A 24,954-nucleotide genomic window follows, 5' to 3' on the forward strand; every position below is an offset into this window, starting at 1 on the left:
ATGCCAATGACAGAAGTCTGACACAGTTATAGTAGTGCATGGAGGAGACAAAACTTATTTTCCAAGGACAAGGCTCATTGTGCTTGAAAACATTACATGCCTTAAGGTCAAACTATTGGATGAAGCCTGCAGCTGGAAAACGTTATTGCCTTACAAATGAAAGAAAAGTATGGGTTTCTTCTCTGAGGAAACATGGAAACAGTAACGTTATTACAAGATCTTGATGTGTTAATCTTCAATTTAATTCAGCCACCAAATTAGGAACCGCAGGTCCACTCATTTGGACAAGTAACAATGAGAGACCTTGATGTGCTTATTTTCAATCTAGTTCAGCCACCAAATTAGGAACAATAGGTCTGCTCATTTGGACAAGTCATTTTACTAAACTATACATTTAGACAAGGATAGAACAAACGTTTGATTTTCTTCTGAACAATCTTCTGTGTATTATTCTTACTTGAAGATATGGAATACCGTTTCACATGGGCTTAAGTACTCCATTCATCAAACGACACAGTTACCGCATTCTAACAGAAATCAGTAATTGCATGCAGCAAATAATTAGTTTACAAAATGGTAGCTTTCATTTGATATACAGAACAAGGAATTCTCTAAAGAAAATAAACATTAGCAAACAGACGGATATATGAAATAAATGTTTGCGTTTAAAATTCTTCAAAAGTGAGGAATCATGAAAATTGTTCATCTGCGAAAGATATGGGAATTGGAGCCCTATGCTGCTAAGTGGACAGACGTTTTTGAACAAATAAAACAATCTACATATAAAAGAAACAAGGATAGCTGAAAAGTGTTGTCACCAAACCCAAGACTATCATAAAGAAAGCACACCACCGAGCAGAAACGCATGCAGCGATATCACCAAAAAACAACTTGCTTATTTCCTGCAACAATGCTTCTGCTAGATACTCTTTTCTAACAGCACACTGCTCACTTTTAGAATATCCCCAGGCTTCAGACTGGATGTAGAGAATTTTGCAGCAATGCTACAATGCACTAGTAGGTGGCACTGTAGGACTATTATGACTCTGCGCAGCCACATATCAGTGCCACCTCTGCACTCTGAGGTCTTGGAAGAGAAAGGATGCAGCAAACTCTTAGACAGGCATAGGCAAACTGTGGGTGACAGTGCACTAATCTGTAACTTGCAACCTTTTCAGACTTTCCAGGAGGCCACTGCACAGAACAGGGAAGTGGAAGGACAATGAGGAATCTGCGGGTAGATAAAGTATATACCAAAAAGAGTGCTACTGAAAGATAAATTGCGTGTTCTTCTGATGGAAATTTATAACTGCAGATTCTACATCTTTAGAATAGATACTATAGCATAGGCTTCTCCAACAAGTAGCTTGTGAGATAGTGGTAGAGTGCCAGCTACCAGTAAATAACTACTGTGTGCAGTCCAAAAGTAGATTTTTTTTCTTGGTTGGATGAATATATGTGTACCAAAATTGAGATTGCGCAATTGAGATTAAGATTTCCAAAATATATTTAAAGCTGATATTTGAGTGATAAACAATGTGGGGTTGGGGATGCTTATTACTAGCCAAGGCTGTTACGTATTACCCACGTAGAGGCACCTGAAACAAACAAAGCCTTTTTATGGTCTGACTTGACAGTGCAGCTGTCAGACAATTATGTGAGCATCACTAGAGAGGGGCTTTTGCTCTGCCCAAATATTGGGAGCCAGGAATACGTTTTTGATTGGGCAGACGTTGTGTGCTTCCACAAAAAAAAGTGCTTACTCCACAGAGCTGTGATCATTTTGTCTAGCTGCCTGAGCTTGAACGTTCAGAGGCACACACAACATTAGAATGCCATTAAAGGGTCTTCGAGAGATGATGTTTTTCTCTGGCAACAGCAAAGATGGTCTAAGGGCAGTCATTAACCTACATGGATTTTTTGGTCTAGCTTGTCAGTGTAACTAGTTAACTTACCTTTTAACCTACACCAATATTATTCTGAAGTTCTAGCTCTATTCTCATGGTATTCAGTTCTAATGGGTCACATTATCATGCAACAATCCATTAATGCAAGATCTATTGGAATTGCCAGTGGTGGTTACATTACTGCTGGCACGGCTGTTGCACTGCATATAGTGGCCACAAATTTAATGATGCCCGATGTGGTCACTGTTATAACACTACTAATATTAGTAACTGGGGATGATTTTTATTAAGCAGCTCATATCACAGAAAAGGTTGGAGACACCTGCTGTAGCAGTACCTGCCAAAGTTGGAGGGTCTGAGGAGTGGACTCAGACCAAAAAAAAAAAAGTCCTAGTGAGTTGAGAGTTCGATTTCACCTTCCCATTAGACCTGTTTTTTCGGGCCTAGAACAGGCCCCCTTCTTGCCAGTGCCATTCGCAAGGCCCTTACCCTGGTTAAATGTGCCTTTACGCCTTCAGGGGGCAGCTTCTTGGCCAGTACATATCAAATTTAGATGTAGAAACCTATCCACCTTCACAAGGTGCACTTTTTCACTGTCATGCCTTTTTTCACAGCTGGAAAATTCCACAAGAAGATCATCTGCCCGATAAACCATTGTGCGGTTGATATAAAAGTTAAGCGCTCTTGTGGTCAAGTTAATAAAGCCTCCCTTAGTCCTTCCAGGAATGAGGCCGAGAAAAGAATGCTGGCAGAGTGATCAACTGGCCAATGTGAAAGAGTGTCACAACTTTGAGAAGGAATGCTCTTTGTGTTCTCAACACCAATCTGTCAACGAAAAATATAGAGTATGGCCAGCTGCATGACAGCCCCCACAGCTATCGATGCAATGGCAATTCAGACGATGCTTAAAAAAAAATTTAAAAAATTAAAAAAACTCAATATTCTCAAGGAACAGCTATGCAATGACTCACATTGCATTCACATAAGAAATATCAAGACCAGATTATGGTGCCTCTAAGGCATCAATATTGAAATGGCTTAGAAGAAAGGTGTGTCAAACCCTTTAGAAAATGCATTCCTACTAGTGCTTTAAACAGTAAGGTTTGATCAAGTAAACACAAAAGAAAGCTAAAAGAGCGGACACTGTGTCCAGTAAAAGTTCTTGCTGGGCTAACAAAAAAACAAACAAAATGACATCATAAGAGTTTTGGGTACCAAACCCAGTGACAAACGTGTCTCTACGCTCAGGACAGCTAGATTTAATTGAGACTTTTGGCTACATCGATGACAACCACCTTGGTCAGTAAGTTAAACATATTCAGATGCCTCTGCTCCCTCTCCAAGCATGGAAGTCTAAGTTGCGGAGACTCGGATGGATAACCCTAACAGGTTGCTGAGACTGGCGTTTAGAGAGCATATGATCAGACCTAAGAGCATTGGGTACCACGCTCTCCAGGCCCAATCAGAGGTGATGAGATTGACTCGAGCCTGGTTTGTCCTGATCTTTCTCAAAAACCAAGGCAGGAGATGGTGGAGGAAAGGCGTACTGGAGCCAGTCCTTCCTTTCAAGCCAGGATACTTCACCTAAAGAGTGGTGGTATGCAACTGACTCAGTCGAGCCAGCCATCAGTGGCCAGTGATCAAGGTACAGGAATAAGTGTATGCTCAACCCCTGATTATATGCAATAAACACCACCATCACTCTTATGAACCGAAACATATTCAATTCTCCTAGGTACGCTTCTCACATCAATACACACACTGTGCATATATACCCAACACCAATTCTAACACAATCACATACCACTGAAGATTTATGTATATATATGAACTTTTCACATTCACAGTTTAAAATACAACACTTATATATAGATACACACACACACAATATATCTCATTAGGGAGATCGTATGAGATAATACAATTGGTCTTCATAAACCAACATTTACTTTTTATGTCACCAGGTCTCCACAGATTCATTAAACAACATTTACAGATTGCCAGTGCATCGCAGAACGTGCCTTTAGAAATTAGTCAACAGGTTTCAGTGGACACTACACATAAAATCCACCTTCAAGACAATTTAACTATCACTTCTCGAATATTCTGTCTTATGATCTCAGCAGGTGATGATATAGCCAATGAATTATGGTCACCAACCAACCCCTTTCTCCTCGATGGGAAATATTTGGAATATCATTCTCCACTACACTATGTTTTAACGCAGTGTCTATCCTGCTACCTCAATGTGCCCTAGACCAAGGGAGAAACAAGGGTTCTCCAATGAATACTTTCTACTCTCTGTTTATGGGGACAAAATATTCAAATACTCTCTACAGGGGGTATTTAGGAATGGATATTTCCCCGACCCTATTAATAAGTGTCCTAATCTCACACACTTGAAAAGACCTCACCAATATTTTCCAATGTACCAACTTCCTAAAGTATTTATTTTAAAATTACGGCACACTCAAACTCATCCATGGTCACCTCCAAAATTTAAATGAGGTATTTTGTTTTTGGAAGTGACCACCGAAGAGTTGTGGTTTGCCATAATTTTAAAATCAAAGCATCACCTCACAGCTTCCAGCCTCACCAAAATAGACGCCAAGTGAAGCAAAGCCCGACCGCACAGCACATCAGAAGTGATGCAAGGGAACGCAAAGCAACTCTACCCAGACTGTGCACCTAAGTCAGAAGGTACAATCCTGAGTGATCCAAACCCGTTCCTGTGCCCGGCCTGCGGTCCATCGCTTTGTCTCGGTCCAGTGTGCCCAGATACCCTAAGTTGGCACTTTCTACCTTTTGGCTCCAAATCCTTAAAATTCAATACCTCCAGTTCTACAGATTGGATTTTTGTCATTTGTGTCTTATTTTATTTAATACATTTTACTCTGTTTTTTTAAGTTTGTGTAGAATTACGCTTGTGTTGTGGTTTCGCCTTATTATGGTTTGTGTGCTGCATAAATACTTTACACATTGCCCCTAAGTTATGCCTGAATGCTTTTGTGCCACGCTACCAGAGGATTAAGAACAGGTTACTTTAGTGACCTTTGTGGTGCACCCGGACAAGGATTATGGCTGTTACTTGAAAAGGGCTCACACCCTTTCAACCAGCAAACCAATTTCTCACAGATGCCCACTCAATGATACATTTGGAGAGCAAATGATTGACCTGCTGCATCAAAAGTCCAGAGTGACCCTGAAATACATTCTAACGTTCTCTCCCCATGTGATGTTACAGCTCCCCAAGTGTTGCTACAGCAAGACATTCGGAGTTCCCACACCAGCGTGCTGAGGGGAGCATGGGACCCCCACCCATGATTGGCTCCCGAGCATGTCAAAAGCTGAAAATAGTATCAAAGTCTCATGCATCAACAACCACAGATGGGCAAGATGCAGGACTGGCAGCAATAACAAAGTTAACAGGTGGCACCATCCGGGAACCCACCCGCAGAGGAATGTCAGACAAATGCTCCTAGCTTGATCCCCCAAGGCTGTCCTCAAGCACATTCATAAAACTAGGGTCCAAACTCACAATTACAACCTGGAATATGGTGGGCCTTAGGTCAATTTTGACACGCAAACTTGTGCTGACCTATTTGGACAGGAGTGACATCCTCTAACTTCAGTGTCAAGGCTGTGCCTTTTAATCAAAGGTCCTCAGCCTAGCAGGCAGTGCTAATTCTTGGCATAAAATGTAGCAACAAAAACACCCCTCTCCTTTTAATAAATTGCTACCATAATGCATTCAAAACATCCAAACTGCCTGCCATCAAATCTCAACATGACAGCCTAGATCTCCTTTTGGAATTGATCACACACAAAATTCTGATAGTAGCAGACTTTAACGTCAGGGCAGTGGGGAGCATTAATGCCTTTTTATGTAAAACCAAAAAGATGCGCAATCTCTTGTTTAATTACAATCTACATTCTGCTGAACATATCTCTCAAGCACACGACTCTCATGCACAGTTTTCTGCCACATTTAGAGGGATTTCAACCATTGACTACATTTTCTTTTCAGCCACTTGCTTAATTTGAAGATTCCGGACTGCCCTGAAAGCGACCACAATCCCCTGACCATAACGCTCAGTCTAAATGTGGTGATGGTTGTCAGTCTCCAAGTAGTGGGACGATCTATGCAGGCCAAAGCTTTCAAGCTAGTCAGGAGAATTAAATGGCGACCATCAGACACTCCCAAGGTGGGTAAATTGCTATAAGCCGTGACCTCAGGGATCACCTCCAAAGTCCAGTGAGATTTCTACCATAGATAGGATGGCCTAATTAACATACTAAGGGACCGCTTGCTGGAACCCGCGGCCATCCTACAATGCTCCAAGAACTTTATGGTGGGGCAGCCTCGACAGCAGTATAACAGAGCCATCATTACTGCACAAAGAGCATTAGGAAGGGTAACCTGTGCTCACACGTTAAATACCACAGTAAACTCCGGGACGTCTATGCTTAACATGTGCAAAACATATAAAAAACAACTTGGGAGGAAAAGAAAAAAAAAGCTTTGAATAAAATGGATGGCTGAAAATATATCAAATGTTACAATAAAAAGACCTTGTACATTTTTGGAAATACATCAACAAACTAAGATCCCCTACTTGTATCAGGCATATTGCAGTCTCAGAAGGATCATGGGTACAACATATAAAAGCACTATACAACAGCTCGCTAAACAGCCTAAGTGTCACCCTTGTGGGGGGGGTCAGAAGACCAAATGCCGGAGGAAAGTCAACCTCTGGCCATGGAGGCCCCGGTCTTCAACTAAATAAAAGCTATGAAAAACGATGGAGCTCCCCAAAAGACATCCAGCCAATACATTCAAATGCAGCCCAGGGGATGGGCAGAGGTGCTTACACCCCCACCTCTTCGATCAAGTTCACGTTGCTGCACAGACCCCTGACTCATGGAGGGACTTCCTCTTATGCCCGATCTACCCACACAAGTGAGGTACCATTTTTATCGTGGGGGTACCTCATTTGTGTGGACACAATTGTACATGAGACCAGAGTCAGACAGTACACACTGTTAACATGCTGGATACATTTAGAATGAAGATTTACTCAGAGTGCCTGAAAAAGATAACTGAAACCGATTGCATAAAGACATGCTGCAAGTTACACAAAAATACAGATGCACAAGAAGAACTGCTGTCTGTGTCAAACATATTTAAAAAAAATAAACTTGTTTAACAAGCAGTCATATTTCCCACAATTTTTCAAAACTTTTGCTGGCTGAATAAAACAGAAGTGCTCAATTACATTTATTGCAGTGAAAAAAACATTGCTGATATATTGCCACTCACTTGATTTGTCTTCTAAAATTACAACTCCCTGCTTGTTGGTGTTGTAAACGTTGTAGATTATATGTTTAGGATTAACAAACTTTGAATCTAAAACATCTTCCATGGAATCCAGTCCCAAGATTTTCTGTAAACTGTTCAGGGAAAAAAAAGTCAGATAAGAACACATTGTGAGAAGCTACACAAACACTCAAACACTGCCACCATGGGGCTGCTCACTTATGCGATCTCCTGACCTACATCAAATGTTGAAGAACTCCTTGATGAATTAATGTCTCATGGTGAGCATTAAAGCCTCCAGGATTACCTGGTATATCTTGAAGTGCCCAAAATGCACCCTCGTATTACACAAATATTCACCATAAGCCCTACATCGGCAAATGCATGCCACAAAATCAGGATCAACTACAGATTCTGTAAATGAATGTCATCAAGACTGATTATATATTAATTATTCATGTGGATATCTTTAACACTGGATAGGACTGTGCATCACAAGCCAATGAAGGGCAAGCCAATTTACATCTTGTCATCTGCTTTATACACCTATGTAATATTATTTTGCTTCTTTATTCAAACAACTTCACAAGACAAACATTTTGCAAAATCGACAAAACTGTATTCCTCCAAATGCTGACATCATATTTATGTTTTTCCTTTTGGATTTTCTTTAGCATCTGGTTACGCCCTCTCTTTACTTGTGTGCTGGTTTTTGCATCCCCTCCAGAACACCCCCCCTCCCAGTGATCACTCCTCTCTGTCCACACATTCACTCCATCTCATTACAGCCCCTCATTTCCCCTTCTTTATACACCCTTTGCTTTCCAGCTACACATTTCATGTAGAATACTTGTGAGACCACCTTGGAATTCAGTTTTTTACCACTGTTTATTATAGTTTACAGTTCCAAAACAGCCATCATGTTGAGTCTATCTGCAACGTAACTGACGGGAATCACAGCACTGTATTCAACAAGACATAAATATTATTCCAAGATAGCAGCCACATGGTGTTAGCTTCGTCGAAGCTTTATGAAACTAAAGCTCGGGCACAGAATTAGGAGGTATCTTCCACTTGGGTAACTATAGAAAGAGACAGGTTTTGAATCTCTTCCTGAAGATAGAAAGATAAGAAACACAGAGGCACAGGTAAAGAACTCCAGAGTTTACATGTAGCAGCCGAGCAGAGTCTTTCTCCAGCTCTAGACTTATAACTGGCTTACAAATATTAGAGAAATGTTATAAAAATGTTTGTTTTATTAAATTAAAAACAAACATAACATATTTCTAATATTTGTAAGCCAGTTACATAGAAAAAAAAGACAAAGGCGAAACGAACTGGCATGCATGTTAGAAGAAAGAAGACAGAAGAAGACGTGACAAGACAGACGACCTGAGGAGAGGGAAGACGAGAGAAGACGGGAGAAGATTGAAAGAAGACAGGAGGAGAGGGAAAGACGACAGGAGAACACGTGAGAAGAGAGAAAGAAGACAGGAGAAGAGAGAAGATAGGAGAACACGTGAGAAGAGTGCAGACGGCTTGCGGTAAAGGAAACAATAGAAGACGGTACGAAGAAAGGAAAAAAGAAGACCAGCGGCAACAAAGAAGGACAACAGAAAAAGGCATCGAAAAAAGAAGATGTCAGCGAAGTAATAAGACGGCATGCTGGACGAAAAAAAAAAAGATAGCAAAGAAGACAGGGACAACAGCAGCGAAGAAAGAAGACAGCGTGCAAGAAGAAAAAAAGAAGTACCTTCAGCATCGCAGTCAGAGGAAGGACACTGGCCAGTGTCCAATAGGAACAGGCCAGAAGGAGTACTTGGTGAAAAGGCAAGTCGACGGCAAGGGTGACGAAGAAAATGAAGACAACTAAAGGAAGTGACGTGAAGACGACATGCTGGCCAATCCGAAGCAGGTAAATCAGAGCGACAGAGTAAGTCAATGGTAAGTAAGGGTCTGGTTTCAAGCCCCTTTAAAGTTTTTTTTACTAAGAAAAGATTTTACAAGCATGCGTGCAAGCGAAACCTAAGAAAGGAACCTCAAGAAAAATGAAGTGAGGCATATCTAAGCATGTGAGACGGGAGGTCGTGATAGACATTGGAGATCAGGAATCTGGGATAATGATATATTTATGCACTAGAGCAGTGGTTCCCAACCTGTTGTCCGGGGACCCCTGGGGGTCCGCGAAGCCTTCTCAGGGGGTCCGCGAGAGCCTAGAAAATTAACAAATATTAACAAATATTGACAAATATTGACAAATATTGACAAATTAGGTCCCCAGCTTCCAGTAATGACTCAGACGGGGGTCCCCGGATTCCCATGATGATTCAGTGGGGGTCCCTGGGTTCCATTAATGTTAAAGTGGGGGTCCACAGAAACCAAAAGGTTGGGAACCACTGCACTAGAGAGGGATTTAAAATGTGATGTGTTCTTATACTAGGAGCCAGAGGAGTTTGAACTGATTTGGGGAAATATGCTACCATTTCCTTGCACTGGTCTATAAATTACTAAGAAGGCAAGGAAAAAAAGAAGTTGCAAAATAAATTTAGACTTTAGTCCAAAGTTGTGCAGGCACATTGCTAGTATTGTTACTGATTACAATGTTTTTATGTGTATAGAGCACCTACTTCATAGTAAGCAGCTGTCACACAGGCTGTCTAGATTTTTTGGTCAAATTTGCTTTTAGGTTGATTACTTACTCCTCATCCACCCCTCCCCACACCTGCTGTGTTCCTTTAGTTTGTGCCCTTTGGCACCATTTTCTATCAACTTGATACGACACGGAAGTCCTCAGGTTGTCACTTTCAATTAATGGTGCACTTTTGAACTATACACTTTAACGACTGGTACTTCATAAACTAGTCCAAAAACACAAATCCTAATATGTGTGATAAGTATTGCTGCACTCAAAGGTTACAGGTGACCAACTCCCTGGGTAACCGTTCCAAAACCCCATTGACTGAATACATATATACATTTTTATACAGCCCTTTTCTTGTACAAGAAGAGACTCTCACACAAGACTTTAAGAAGCTAGTGATCTTTTTAATTTCAAAACTTCAAAAGATAAAAGCCTCCCAAAAGGCCCACCTCAAGGTTCAGAACGTGTGTGTGTGTGTGTGTGTGTGTGTGAGTTCTGTAGAAAGCAGTTTGTCAGGCAGTGCTCATCCTATCAGGAGAAATGGAGACCATGCTGGTGGAAGAGATAAGAAACATATTTGGAGACACGGAGATGGTGGCCGTATAAGATTTATACACTGCATTTTAGACAGTAGACTGAAATGGCCCCATAACGAGATTTGGGGGTGGAGGGGTAAGAGGAGGAGTAATATTAAGAAGTAGGGGAATGTGACTAAACTTCGAGGAAGCAAAGAAATCAATCCTTAACAGCACCACCTTTTCAGATCTGCAAGTCTTGCTGTACAATGAGTGGTACCAAATGCTCACTCATTGCAACAATGTTTAAGATGTATGTCAAACCACTAGCACAGCGTAGACCCGAAGGATGCTCTGTTTTGACTCAAGTAGAAGATACTCTGTTGAAAAAGCTTCTGGATGAGAATGTTCCATGCTCCAGCTATCAAGAATGTCTTCATGCCACTCACCAGTGGATGAGCTCTAATTTCTTGAAACTGAAAGACAACAACATCAACCTGCTGTTCAGAGGTAAAAATAATAAAATAAAACAACTGCTGAGATTCCTTCTGGCCTTCTTTATTAGGGCCCGTGCCTGTTACCACAGGAAAGGTCAAATACTTGTAAATAGCACTTTCAGATTCTGAGCTTTTCTATTGATTAATCCACATTTTATTCATGAAAGGTAGGCAAACCCTGGTGGGGAGGTAAGCCACAAAAAGTCTTAATATTACTATACGCAAAAGTAATTTTTTAACTTTAACTGCAACAACCTGATACAGGTTCATACAGATCTACAAGGCTCGACATTTCCCGTCGGCTTGCCCTGCAATTGAAAATATTTTTTGAACATTTTACAATTTATTTGGAAAGTTTAGTCATGTAATATCAAGGTGTACTTGTGTAACGTGAGTTACCTTCATGGCTTAAGGGATATACTGGCTTTCAAACATAATATTCTGCAAACAATGCAAGAATTCAGATTTTAATGGGATATAAACTTTCAGACAAGGGCCATAATAAGTGATTAATAATCCCTTTAAACTTAATTAGAAGAGGATGAAGGTAAACACAATGCCTAAAAAACTGTGATCATCACCATTCTGTTAGACAGTGGATACCATTTAAAGTATTTGTCTCAAGTGATTTAGTTCAATTTTTAATCTGACTGCTTTTGCCTTTCTCTTTTGTTAGATTTACTCTACACTCCTCTTTTGGGTCAAGTTACAGTCAAACACATTTATAAATAAATTGTTTTTTCTGCAGTAAGTCATCTTATTGCAGCTGCAAGATCTTACAAAGGCTAGTAAATATGAACAAACTAGTACTAACATATATCAAAGTGGTCACCATGGTGTAGATGGGTTGCTTAAAACAATGACAAATAAAATCCACATACTGCGTCATGGTCATTGTCTTCCATATTTCTTCTAAGTTAGCTTCTGTTAATGTTTTCCGGTGTACAAGCCTGCAAGCTGGCACTTCTCCAATGGCAATGCTGTGACGTTTATACCACATTTCAGAATTCTATGGGACAGGTAAAACAAGTATTTGGAGAAAAATACAACTTTAAAATAACTGAATATAAATCATTCTTTAAGAACAGAGTAGTGCTAAAATAAAATAGACTTAAGGTTCCTTAGGGGTTAAGCCTCATGTAATATAAATATTTAAATAAAACTATGTAACCCATGTTTCTGAAAAAGATGTCATTTTTCATTTCTATCAGTTTGTGGAGTAAACTGGTGGCCTATCATTGTCAAGCCATGGTGTGAATGCCATACTAAATCAACCATTTAAAACAAAGTTCTAAGAAAATCAATATGACCCATCTCTCCCATAGATGAACTTACACACGAAGCACTTGCGTGATACAATTCTCAAGGAGAACATAAAAACGTAATTGTCCCTTTGTGCTGTCTATAAGCGATAGAATGTATTGCTATAGGACATTCACAAGTCTAGTTACAAACATTCAGTGTACACTCTAATCACCAACAGTATGTAGTGTTTCTGCATTAGTCAACAGCATTACAGGCTCACAATTAGTAATAAAAAAAAACAGAGTCTAGTGTTTCTGGGAAACCTCTTTTAGGGGCACAGCTACAGTTTCCTTTTGGTTTTTGAACAAGAGTACATCTTAAATTAGCTATGTTATTAAATACAAAAAGGCCATTCTGAGAGACTAGCAAAATAGGCATGGAACTACTTCTGCATTACATGTTTGTTCTTATGTTTAATTTTCTTATGTATGCCGGAAGTGTTAGGGACCACCAGTTTTGTTTCTGACAAAACGTGTCGACCCTCAACAATTGTCTGAGCCATGAAGAGGGTCTTCTGAAAGGGTGTATTGAACTTTCACAACTAGAAATTACTAACATTGTTGACAAGCTTCTTGATGCAGACACTGCACACGGGTTCAAATTCCACTTTGTAGTCCCCCCCTTGAAACAGCAGTAGTAGCCAATCAGGATGAGGACTGTCAGGAAATGAGATAGCTCCTAACATGAACCCATAGCTTTGTAAGACATGCTATTGTGGATTAACCGAGAACAACCAGCAGCATTAATAGGGAAAACCATTTAACATTCATCTATGGGTAAAATGTTCTTACTGGTTGACTTAGATAACTGGACTATTCTCCATATTGTGTTCAATGTCCTAAATGCAGTTATCCACATAGAGAAAGAGTAATTGGTTATCTCCCTGCAAAGATGGTACATCAGCATTGGTATACTGGTGCCATTTGACTATTCTCCCCTCGGCTCTACATTACGCTGTTAGCCCCCTAGTACAGTGGTTCCAACCCAAGTCATAATTGAGGAACACTGGATGGAATGGAACACATTAGTGTACTGACAGAATACTCACTGGGAGATAAAGGATAATATTATTTGCACTGAGTCAGCCAACTGGCAAGTGAATGTCAAACAAGATTCCTGACTGCTTGTATGCTTCCAGCTTTGCGAGATTTAATGCAAACCTGTAAAATTATGGAACAGTGGTTGGGAAGCCACAATACCTCCCTGTTGAATGAATCTTAGCAACTATAGTTTGATTGCCTTGCTGGAAAGCAGAGTAAAATATATGTGTCCTTAATATTAAGGCACTTAACAGAGTGAATTGAAAGTTAGCTAGGCAACAGTGACAACATAGATAAACAGGACGGATATTAGTCCAAACTCCAGTTTGACACAAAAGCTGTCCAAGATAAGCAGTGCACCCCAAACCTGATGTAGCCTTGGCCTCTCCTACTGAGAACATTAAGCCTTTTCTAGCACACATGAAATGCAGTCTCAGTACAATCTATTCCAGAGTAAACACTCTAACAATCCGTCTAGATCATATGGAGGAGTGAATAGATAAGCATGACACTCATCTGGAACAATTGGAAAGTAGAGTCCCAGATACAGAAGGCAGAGCCAACTTGCAGAACGAAAAATAGTTTCGAGTGGAAAAAGTGTCAGCAGTGATAAAAGTAAAGAGTGAGGACTTAAGAGGTGCTCTCAGGGGGTAATGACATGCAGATTGTGGGAATTCCACAGACAATGGCAAAGGTTGAAGATTATGTGGAAAATGTGCTTATTTTGACCTATTGGCATCGCTGAGTATTCTGAATCATGACAGATTAGTAACATGTAAAATTACATCTGTATCCCCTACGGGGTAGACACTGTGAAAGTTTAAAACTTCTACTATTTGCCTGTCCACAATTAAAACAATTAACTAAAGGCACATTGGGGTTCAGACGGACTTAATACATTCAGCCACTACTGCACTGACTTTAGATAGGCAGACAATAAGCCCTGTTAGTTACAGCGCACTCATGCGTTAAGGAAATATATTGGAAAGGACTGACATCCACAGCTGCTCACCAACAGTGCACAGATTTAGCTGAACATATTGCCAAGAAGTCAATATGGCAGTCTCCGTAGGTTACAGGATACTTAATTATCCAAATACCCTGGATCATTTCAGAGCTAGATTAAGGGGTTTGAGGAGGGAGTGTAGGTGGTGACTTCAGGAATCCTCTGCCCCTTGAAGGTCTCTGAATGGGAGGAGGCACTAACGTAGATCAAATAACTGGCAACACATACTGGCTTTAGGTTGGTGCACTTAAAGACCCTTCACAATGTTTAATACAAGCACACAAATGCAGAAATATGTAAAGACATGGTGTTATCCATTCTGAGGAGATGTGGTAGGTATTTATTTTTCATATACTATATCCCTGCCACCCATGGTTTCTGGGCTCAAGACAAAGACGAGTTGTCTCCCATCTCAGAGATGGGAGTGGATTTGTCTCTGAAACTGATTATCTTGGGTATTTTGGTTTAACTGAAAATCCACAACGTAAATCAAATTAATATTGGATGAGTTACCGAAGGTTGCTAGAAGTGACACTGCTAGACAATGGAGCAACACCACTGTACCAAGAATTGAAGATTGGTGCTCCAATATAGCCTGGTGTGGAAACTGTGAAAGAACAGCAGTATTTGGTGTCCATTGACAAAACATGCAGTGTAGCCTAATACACTGACAAGAGACCCCACCTCTCGCCCCAACCGAATTTTTGGGTTGTTCCTCCCTGTAAAATGTTGATGGAATACTGAAGCATGCTCTGTATTATTAGATGTTAACTGCGTAATGTTATCTTGATGTGAACTTAGACTAATAGCAGACTACTTTTGAATCTTAATTCTGAAGCCAATAAAAATTACTTTGGGGAAAAAAAAAAAAAAAAACCTTGGCACCATTGAGTAAGTTAACTTGGAAGCCGATGAGAACAAAGCCTGTTGTTCAGAGGAATATTTATGTATTTTGAATAATTAAAAATGTAGAAAATGATTAGTGTAGAAAAATAATGAGCACATTTGAAAACGTGCCCTCGGAGAGCGATCACCAAGATTCACGTATTTTATTAAAAGAACGACTAGCATATGTGAAATATTGAAAATGTATTAGAATAACGTAGTAGTATGTCATATTGAGAGATATAACTCATGTTTTGCATTATATTGTAGAGCTTAACTTAGTCAAAGTTGTGGCCTAGTTTTGCCAGGCCTCGTGCAGAAGCTGAATATTAACGTTCAATGAAAGATATTGACAAATCAGACTAACCATGAACTTCTTATTGTTTAATAAAAATTGTTTAGCTGAAACCTTTGCATGAACCGACGGACAGGAGACGATGGAAACTATGATGTATCAACTACTGTGTAAAGCGCTCAAAGAATACTTTTCCAGGAGTCTAACATTAGAGACACTGACTGGAGAAGAAGATGCAACATTTTCGCTACCTGACGAGCCAGATGGTGAGAACATCGCAAAGTGAACCAATCAACAATCTGAGAACTGTACAATATTAAAATTCATAGATTTGGAGTAAATATACAATTGGATAGAGTCATAACTGGTGATTAACTGACCAATTAGGAATTGAGGGATAGTCTGGACGACTTTGATATAAAGCTGTGACAAACAGGGAAAACTTCAGAGATGTTAGGTGCAGAGAAGACCATATTCCGAAATTGATGCGAGATTGAAGAAGATTCGAGATTCTGTCTTTGGGCTCAAGTTCTTGAGAGCCTGATGTGATGCTGATCGATTGATGACCTGAGGATGAAGACTGACTTGTTGCTGATCTATACAGAGGATAGGTAGATAGGACAATGTGACTGAATTAACTTTTGTGCCTTTTCTTTCTAGGTACCAACTGTGCTGTTTTAAATTGTTTTTCCCTTAGCTAGATTTTTAACAAATTCATGTTCTAAATTGTTTTCGCATGAAGTCCCACGTGCTGATGCTAATCTGGTTTAGGTGAGATTTCTACCTTATGACATGGACAAACACAGAAACAAATGATTGACAAACTGATTTGCTGAACTCGGCTACTCATGCCAATTTATTCATTCCTGATTAGATTATTGACCTATGCTACTGCTTTAGAATGTACTCTGATGCAAGTTTTGATTAGGCTATGTTTTTGGCGCCTTCTAATGAATTAATACAGATTTGCTGACTCGAATAAAGTTGAAATAATTTTCATGAATTAGTATTGTAACTAATAGGGAATAAAGGGCCATATGTATGAACACATTTTCCCATAGACACAAAATGGGCAAAACTGTTTGATACATCTGGCCCAAAACTACTAAAACGTATTAGTGAGTTGTGGTTATTCATGACTCGAGGGTTATGGGGGGATTCATTGACGATAATGACTAATGTTTATTGAATTATGTATTAATCATTAGTGTGACTGCCATTAGCCTAGCTAGGATACTCCATGCGAATCAAAAGGTTCATCGACCTATACACGTCCCCTTGTAAGTTTACTTACTAAGGACCATGTGCGCTAACAGCACCATTAAGTGAGTTAACTTGGAAGCCGATGAGAATGAATCCTGTCGTTCAGAGGTACAGTGGGAAGACGTCTGCTAGATCAGGAGCCAGGAATAACACAGGCCTCACTTTAGAATTTTGAAGAGAGAGCAAGACTCCGTATTCCTTCCTTGAGGGAGCCAGGACTCTACCGTTTTAGGTGAAGTTAGAATGCACTTTGAAAGAGAAAGCTGCAGAAAAGCCAAAATCTCTCATCCATACTACCATGTCATGGCCTGTCACATCAGGGTCAGCATATAAGCAGTACATAAAGTCCTGGTGTGGACCATCTTCAGAGATGTTCCTCACACCATTTTTGTCTTGAAAAAAGTATTGTCCTTTATTCTACGCCTCATAATCAAAGAATGCACCCTTTGCCTCAAAGTACATGAGCAACCCAAAGTCCCCAGCGCTACAACCCCTATCATCTAAGGCACTGATGAGGTACAGGTGCAGTATTTTCAAATCACCCCCAAGATGTAGATGAGCTTAGCAGTTCAGGTCGCATTCACCTACTTGTGGTCACTAATTCTAAAGTGTGCATTTGGTCTTCAAACCTCGGTCTATGGTTCAGTCTCTTATTCTCTCAGTTCTCAAACCCACAGCTACCTGCCTGTTGCTGCAGTCGGAGGCAGTGAGTGATGGGCACGTGCAGAGGTCCTGTGGCCCTTGAACCATCTGTCATTACCTGGCGATCTGATCATAGCAGCTCCCGAGTCCACACTGATCTTCAACAGCTGAGGCCATCTTAGACTTGGGTGCAGAACAGTAGTATGGAGTAGTAAACGTGGGGGGCTTCCACGCTAATCAGGGATCACACCTCTGAGTTTTCCAACGCAGATGACAACTGTTGACAACACTGGTCTCTGGCACACTGACAGCCGATCTTACTCAATGTTTTGTATTTATGGAAGGCAGTTCATGACCAGACCTCTTTAGGAACACTGGGGACTCCTTCCACGCCATTCTTGGCTTCGCTCCTTTGCAGTCTGTGGCTATTCACAGAGTGAGCAAGAATATGCTGGACTTCACCTCCTGGTCAGATTCTTTCCTCCTCCAGGGCCAGGGAAACTCACTCCATCTCTCAGCAGAAGTCAGGCTTTCTAAGCTCTAGGCAGACACTCCGCTCTTCCAGTAGGAAGTAGACTACAGGTGATATCCCCTCACTTCTGGGAGATTGTCTGTCAGGCAAACACTAGCTCTAGTCACATAGCAGTCCTGCGAGCTCTCATTACAGCACTCTCCTCCTTGGCCATGAACAACTTTGAACTTGAACATGGTTGGGTTATTTGGATTCCACTTTTATACACATTTTCCAGCGAGAGTATATGAACAGGTTTGTATTGCTTCTTTTTTTAAACACTTTTTCTGGCTGTTCCTCCAACACAGCCTTTGTGCAAAGTGATGGCTCTCACAGCTGGTAGCAAGGATGCTGACTCCAAGAAGAATATTAAAAACAAGGGCTTGACGAAGAATGAGATCTCTGCACCTGGCTGTTATCAGCATTCCTGAAGCAGTAACCAGGAAATGACAAAAAGACAGGACCTAACTGAAACATTCCTCACTATCAGCAACAAAAACAACACTCCCACTCCCTACCCCCTGCCCTCAACCCCACCATCTAGTAAACAGCAGTGCAAATATTGAACTAATCAGCAGCCAGTCTTGGTCTAAGAAAGTCTTTATTGAATTTGTAAGGGAAGCCTCACCTCTATCCTCTCTCACTTCAGTGTCCTGCTATTAAACCTCCAGCCACAGGAATTGAGTCAATTCATTTCCACTATCTGGTATAGCTGTATACACCCTACATCTTGTCCAGTGCTCAACTAGGGGCCATCTAAAATGGATCCCCACTCTACCAGGTCCTCAGAATTTCACCACAAAGTCCAACTGCAGCACATGCCCTACACGTTCACTGCACATACGGCCCTGTGGCTTGTCAACAAAATATCTAGCATCCACATAACAGCAGCACGTTACATGAGAGGCGTTATACCAGCTTTATGTGATTCACCCAGGGCATAGATCGTAGTCGTGCTAGAAGGGCATGCTTATGCACTCCTCCATCACTAAGGCCTCTGTGCACTCTAAATTAGACGGATGCCAAGCCCAAAGAAAGAGTCAGGATACCAGTTTACTAGCAGTTGGCACTCTGATCTGGGGTGCGTGTACGTTCAGCATACAGGGGCATTTGCATTCAAACAGCTAGTTTGGCTCATCATCCCAGACACATTCCCAAGGCCCTACAACAGTATAGCAAAATGAGGCTAGGGAGATTTCACACCATATGGACAATAAAAATACTAAATTGATAGCAGCCAAATGTTTCTCACGATGAGAAAGTGCTGCTGTAAGCACCTCCAGAGTTTCCCAGGCCAGTGGTTGAACGCAAAATGATGGCCACCCTCTCACCCCTGCAGAATGTGAATAAGGGGTCCGAGCCTCCAATATCTCACAAATATGTATAGGCTTTGGGCTAAATGGGGTCCTTGCAAGGGCCAGTGTTACACCGCTATCCTAGGCACAGTGTAGAAGAGTCTCCTACATCGTCTTAACTAACCAACTGGATGCACGCGATCTTGGTTTCTCTACCAACCCAACCTATGTACCAAGCTTACGGCACACAATTAATCTTGCACTAAATACCAACAAATATGTGCACATGCTCAAACAGAACTATTTTCACAAAGACAAAATATGTTTATGTAGCCCAACTAGCCTAGGACTATATACACCAACAGTTTCATTTTGCCAGTGTGTGTTCAAATAGGATTGTTTTTATGACACATTATATTGCAAACTCCCTAAACGAACTGCTTTACAATACACAGAAATTCTGGATGATAAGACTGTATGGGCATATGATATTATTAAAAACAGTTTACCCTGACAAAGTTCAGTGGTACACTTTAGGTAAAAGAAAAAATGAATTAGACAAGTATATAATGAATGGTACTGCGTTGTAAGCATTTACTCCCATTTAAACACAAATTGAATTTTTCTAGCAGCAAACTATACGAACCTAGGATTTAGATCGAAGAACTACCACCCACCCTGCACATAAAAAAAATAAAGACATAAAGAAACACGTACAGGAGAATCTTACCATTACAATGGGTCTCATGGTTGTGTGATCATTGGACGTTATAGCTTCATATTCACTCCAGTCCGGAAATCTAGGGACCTCTGCTCGAAAATGGGACCTTTTTGGATACGGCTTCAAGGGTGAAGATGGTGGAAATCTTTAAAATGTAGAATCTAATTAATAACCACACTTTTCCACAGAAGTCTTTCAACTATCTAATAAGAACTATCTAATAACAAGAGCAAATCAAGTAACCCTGTTGGCAAATAATTTTCTGCATCATTCCGCATTGTTGACAATGCCATCCAGAAGGAAAACATGAGCAACATTATATGCCAGTGAAGTAGTAGCCAGTGGTGCAATAATCTTGTGTACAGGAATTGTGAGGCATTCAATGTCAAGGCTTAGACATTTTGATAAATTGATAACTACAAAGAACCCTTCCTAGACTTGCATTATTTTGCCCCAATTCACTTTTAAGGATGCCTGAATTACCAAGCACATACGAGTGAGGTAGCAAGTGAAGTGGGGAGGGGAGAAGAGGAAGTCCGAAGTGAGGTAGGGGTCTGGGTTGTATATACAGCAGGATGCAGAGTGATGCCACGACAGGAGGCACGCATGGTATGTTAGTGAGAAAGATGTTTCTTTTATATACCTTTTGCACAGGGGCATATGTGGGAAAAGGCAAGGGATACCCTTTACCGATAACAACAATTGACTTCAAGCTGTTTGTGTCCAGATAAATACTCTGTTGTACCACTCTTAGAACTGCAATCACACTTGAATCCTTTATGGAAGTCAGCTAAACATGGGAGTAAGAACATCTATGACTATTAACCCTACGTTGATGCACTTTCACATGTCAATACATCGGTTACAAGTAAAGTCACACTTTGTGAATGACATACGTTCACACTTGTGAAGTAAGGTATCAAAATGAGATCAGTTGCACAAATATCTTTATGAATCAGGTCCTTTATCCATTTCAGTCATTTTAATCTAGTTTCTCCAGAACCTTCAATTTACTTTACCCAAGTATGGTTTCCTCAACTAAAATGTTCAGACACGGATTGTTACATTTTCTAGCAGGAATACATATTCCTCATGTTCTCCTTGAAAAACTAAACACTAGTTCCGCAATTTAAAAACGGCGCGTTTCGGCCCTTCAAGATAGAATCACCTGTTCAGTCTCAAGACTAAGCATCCCCCTTTTTATTTAAAAAAAAAAAAAAAAACTTTTTCATTGTGGTTTCAATAAACAAAACCATTCAACAAAAGTATAGAGGATCAATGGATGGAAAGTTCATCAACAAATAAAAATAAAAGGGTATGAAACGGAAGCACTATTGGCATAAAGCAAAATGGACAGAAGACCAGTTAATCACACCTACAAATGCTCCTGTCGCAACCAATATTCATCATTTACGGCTGTTTCGACTGAAGAGTTTAACAGAATTTTCTCTTCAGTCATTCAGGTGATCATCGTATTTGGCACAGCTGCACACTGCAACCGCACGGGACTGTTCATGGAGGCCTAATTGCAAGATACCTGCACCAGCACAGATCATACACAAGTCCCCTCTCTTGCATTTATAGGATTGCTATTTGTCAGCTGCGCAAGGACCAGGCCCAGTGGCATCAGATTATGATGCATTTGCTTTTTTATTTTGAAGAACGGCTGCAAACTCGCATGCACTGAGGAGTTCCAAAGGGAATAAATGACGACCATTTCCAAGACCAGTTTACCTACTCTATTTGTCCATATCATGTGTAAAAACCCAGCTGCCTCTTCCCACTATATCGAGGGTTTCCCAGACAGTATAGAAGAAATTGAATTCTTGGGATTTACTGCATGTGTTCTGTGCAAGAATCTGAAATGGGCCAGGCGAAATCTAGCATTGCTACCTTAATACTGTGCAACAATAAGCTCGATTTGGAATACACTGTGATCCCACAGCTCCTATCCCACTATGGATCACCCTATACCATACAATACATGAGATGACATTCACCACAGCTCTCAAAACGTCATGAACCTAATAATCAGTGACATGCAGGGAAGGTTCAAGCCAAGTGCCAAAGCTTGGCCCCAAAATTAAGACTTTTTTCTGTGATGGTTACTACTTTTAGCTACTCTACATAGATGTAATAAAAACACACTTGTAGATGCACATGCATTATCACAATAAGGACAAAGATAAAGGTGTCAAAATGTACCCCTCCAAACTAACAACCCTCCGGCGCCTCCATCCCCCTCCCCTGTGTAATCCTTGACTGTTCGAACTAAGTATTCTTGGAGTGTCAAGTATGGAAAGAGATCAACTAGTCCATCTAGACAGATAGAGGTAATACAAGATGCCTGGGCAGCAGTGACAAAGTATCTACCACAGACACTGGCCTATAAACAAGACTATGTGCCAAGATGCAGGGAAATGGTGCAATTAACACGAAGAGTTCTCCAAGAAAACCAGCCAACCTCAATATACTTGATAAGAGGAGAAAATTGCTGAGAAACGTCTCATATGCCCACTCATAGTAATTTATAAGCCTTAGTTATTCCAAAAGGAGACAGTTGTAGCACAGGCACTAAAGAGGAATACAAGTGACTAACTGGCAAACTCATCAGTCAGAAGGCCACTGTGCCTGCTGGAATAGTCACTTTCTCCTACAGTACATCGTTACTCATAGAGCCTGTCTGTACATAGCTCTGATCCCAAACACTGCACGACTAACAAGATGTACATCCTGAGGCATCTTTCCTTAGAAAGTAAGCTGTGAGACAATCTGCTATGATTTACTGTCCGCATATATGACCCTCCACCATCTTACAGACATATTTCATACTAAATACAGCTTACCGGTAGAGGTAACCATTGTCTTCGAAATCTTCCTGGCCCCACCGTCCTTTCACATCTTCAATGACATGATTCTTTTTAAATTTCTTTAGCAGCTGAATGGTTTGATTGCGAGTCACGTCTGGCCCGAAATTTTGATTATCTCGAAGCAAGTCATGCAAGCAGACTATGGCCTCAAAGGCTGAGAAACAATTGTCATAGGTTTTAAAATGAATCCGATGTCTCCGCAATGGCATCCTTGCACGAAAAATTTCAATTATCTCATTCCACTGAAAATAACAGGAAAACATTAACAAGAGAGCATTAGAATTCAGTAGAATACAATTCACAAACATCAATTATAATCTAAAATACGTTTTCAAAAGTGCTGCATAAGGGAAACACAATAACATAAGCAGAGCTACTTTATACGAAAAGCAAAACCACTGCATAGTTTTTTCCTTCGAGATATGTACATTTGGTGTAGACTACAGTGATTCTAAATAGTGTTCGAAGCATCCTCATGACCTGTGCAGAGACTACACGAATAACAATGCATTTCAATAGAAGAAATGCACGCTCTCAGATTCAACAGCTTAGACAGAAGAGACTAGCATTTAGGCAAAAGGCAGCAGCTTTTTTTTTTTATATAGACAACCGTAGGTATCAAATATAAAACATCTAAAAAACAAAACAATCGCACACACAAACACACTGACAGACTATACCATAAAATTATAATTGTAGGGACATATTCAATTTGCGCCCTTGCCATGCGCTGCTAATTACTCCACATATTACATCACTTATTATGTTCTCTGACATCATTGATAATATTGCTGCAACATTTGTAAATTACATCATTGATGACTAAACTGCATTTGTGGGCGTGTGTTATAGTTATCTTAGGGCATGTGTTATGGTACTTGAGATAACTATAAGTGGTGTATTTCAGTGGTTTTGTTTGTTAACAACGATATGTTTTAACTGGCATTTTCACCAAAATATATGTATCTTACCCATTGACAGCCAACCCTGGGTAGTTGTAGGTAGGTCTGCGTTTAGATGGGAAAAGCTTTTTTTGGTTTGCTTATAAAACTTTGGTACTGTTTGTCGAACTTTCGCAAAACTTTCCCAAAAAAGTCTCACCTAGCTTATCTCCTTACTGGAAAGTTTCAGGGTGACTGAATAAAAATTCAAGCTAGGACTGAATAAAATTTTTTTTTTTTTTTTAAAAGGGGGTTATTTTCCCCATATGAAAATTGAACAGAGGTACTGCAAAAACTGCTAAACTAGATAACTAAAGCAGGTGAATTTCTGTAGTTTTGTTCGTTTAAAACAGTAGGTTTTAACTGCCATTTTTCACCTAACTATAACCCGTTTAAACTTTAATTTTTTTCTAGATAGATGGATAGATTTTCAAATAGCCCCCTTCATCCATTGTCTGTTCCACTGCTGTTCACATTTTGATTCTGCCCTTCGCCGCACACAGCATGGGACAGTGGATCAGCCCACTTCATACCATTTTAAATGTTATCTGCTTAGTGGTATTTCAAGAATATGCACCTTTTCAATAAACATCTGCAAAGCCACTCAAGCAATGTCCTTTATAGTGCGGAAGGAACAGGCTGGTTAGGAACTGAATAACACATGAATTATTATTGTTGGAAGAAAAAATACCTGGATTCAAGCTCCATCGTTGGCTTTTATCAACACTTTTTCAGTCTTTCTTTTGGTACAATTTTGGTTGTCGAGACACTTATCCTGAACTTTCTGTGCTTCTGTATTAAGTATATTTATAGTTGGTTCCGCATCATGAGGGCTAGGATTAGCTACAAACAGATCTTCTGAACAATGCCAAAACGTATCTAGCCGGAGGATCCATAAATACTTAAGATGGCACTGTGAACATTTGTTCCTTATACTGTTAATTAGAGCTCCAACTGTCAAAGTCCTGCACCCCTTTATTCTCCTAGATCTCCTCTGCACCTAGAAAATCACTTTCTAAAATGTGTGTTTGTTCATATGATGTGCCTGGTTATATTTCATAGCTCTAGCAAACAGCCAGTCAGAAGTATCACTTTCTCAAACTCGTTTCTCACTCACACAAAATTGAACTCACTCTTTGCTGCCAACATTAATTAGTTCAGTCCCTCTCACTGTTGCGTGCACCCTCCGATCCAGTCATTGACTCAGTAATGGTTGCCTTCACTTGTGTATACGCACTTATTCATTTATATATTTTTCTACTCACTCATTTATTGCTGCTGACATTTTTTTTCTAATTCACAC

General features: G+C 40.3%; 1 protein-coding gene across 1 annotated transcript in view; it reads right to left on the reverse strand.

Moving 5' to 3' along the window:
- Positions 1-24,954, reverse strand: part of DEPDC1B (DEP domain containing 1B) — a 222,438-nt gene that overhangs the window by 128,808 nt on the left and 68,676 nt on the right. The window contains exons 2-5 of the mRNA XM_069222516.1: positions 22,687-22,952; positions 19,850-19,985; positions 11,759-11,886; positions 7,228-7,358 (exon numbers count right to left, since the gene is read on the reverse strand). Coding sequence (XP_069078617.1) covers positions 7,228-7,358; positions 11,759-11,886; positions 19,850-19,985; positions 22,687-22,952 — 661 coding nt within the window. The remainder of the gene's footprint in view (positions 1-7,227; positions 7,359-11,758; positions 11,887-19,849; positions 19,986-22,686; positions 22,953-24,954) is intronic.

This window comes from Pleurodeles waltl, chromosome 1_1 (assembly GCF_031143425.1).
Source record: "Pleurodeles waltl isolate 20211129_DDA chromosome 1_1, aPleWal1.hap1.20221129, whole genome shotgun sequence".
Classification (NCBI taxonomy): domain Eukaryota; kingdom Metazoa; phylum Chordata; class Amphibia; order Caudata; family Salamandridae; genus Pleurodeles; species Pleurodeles waltl.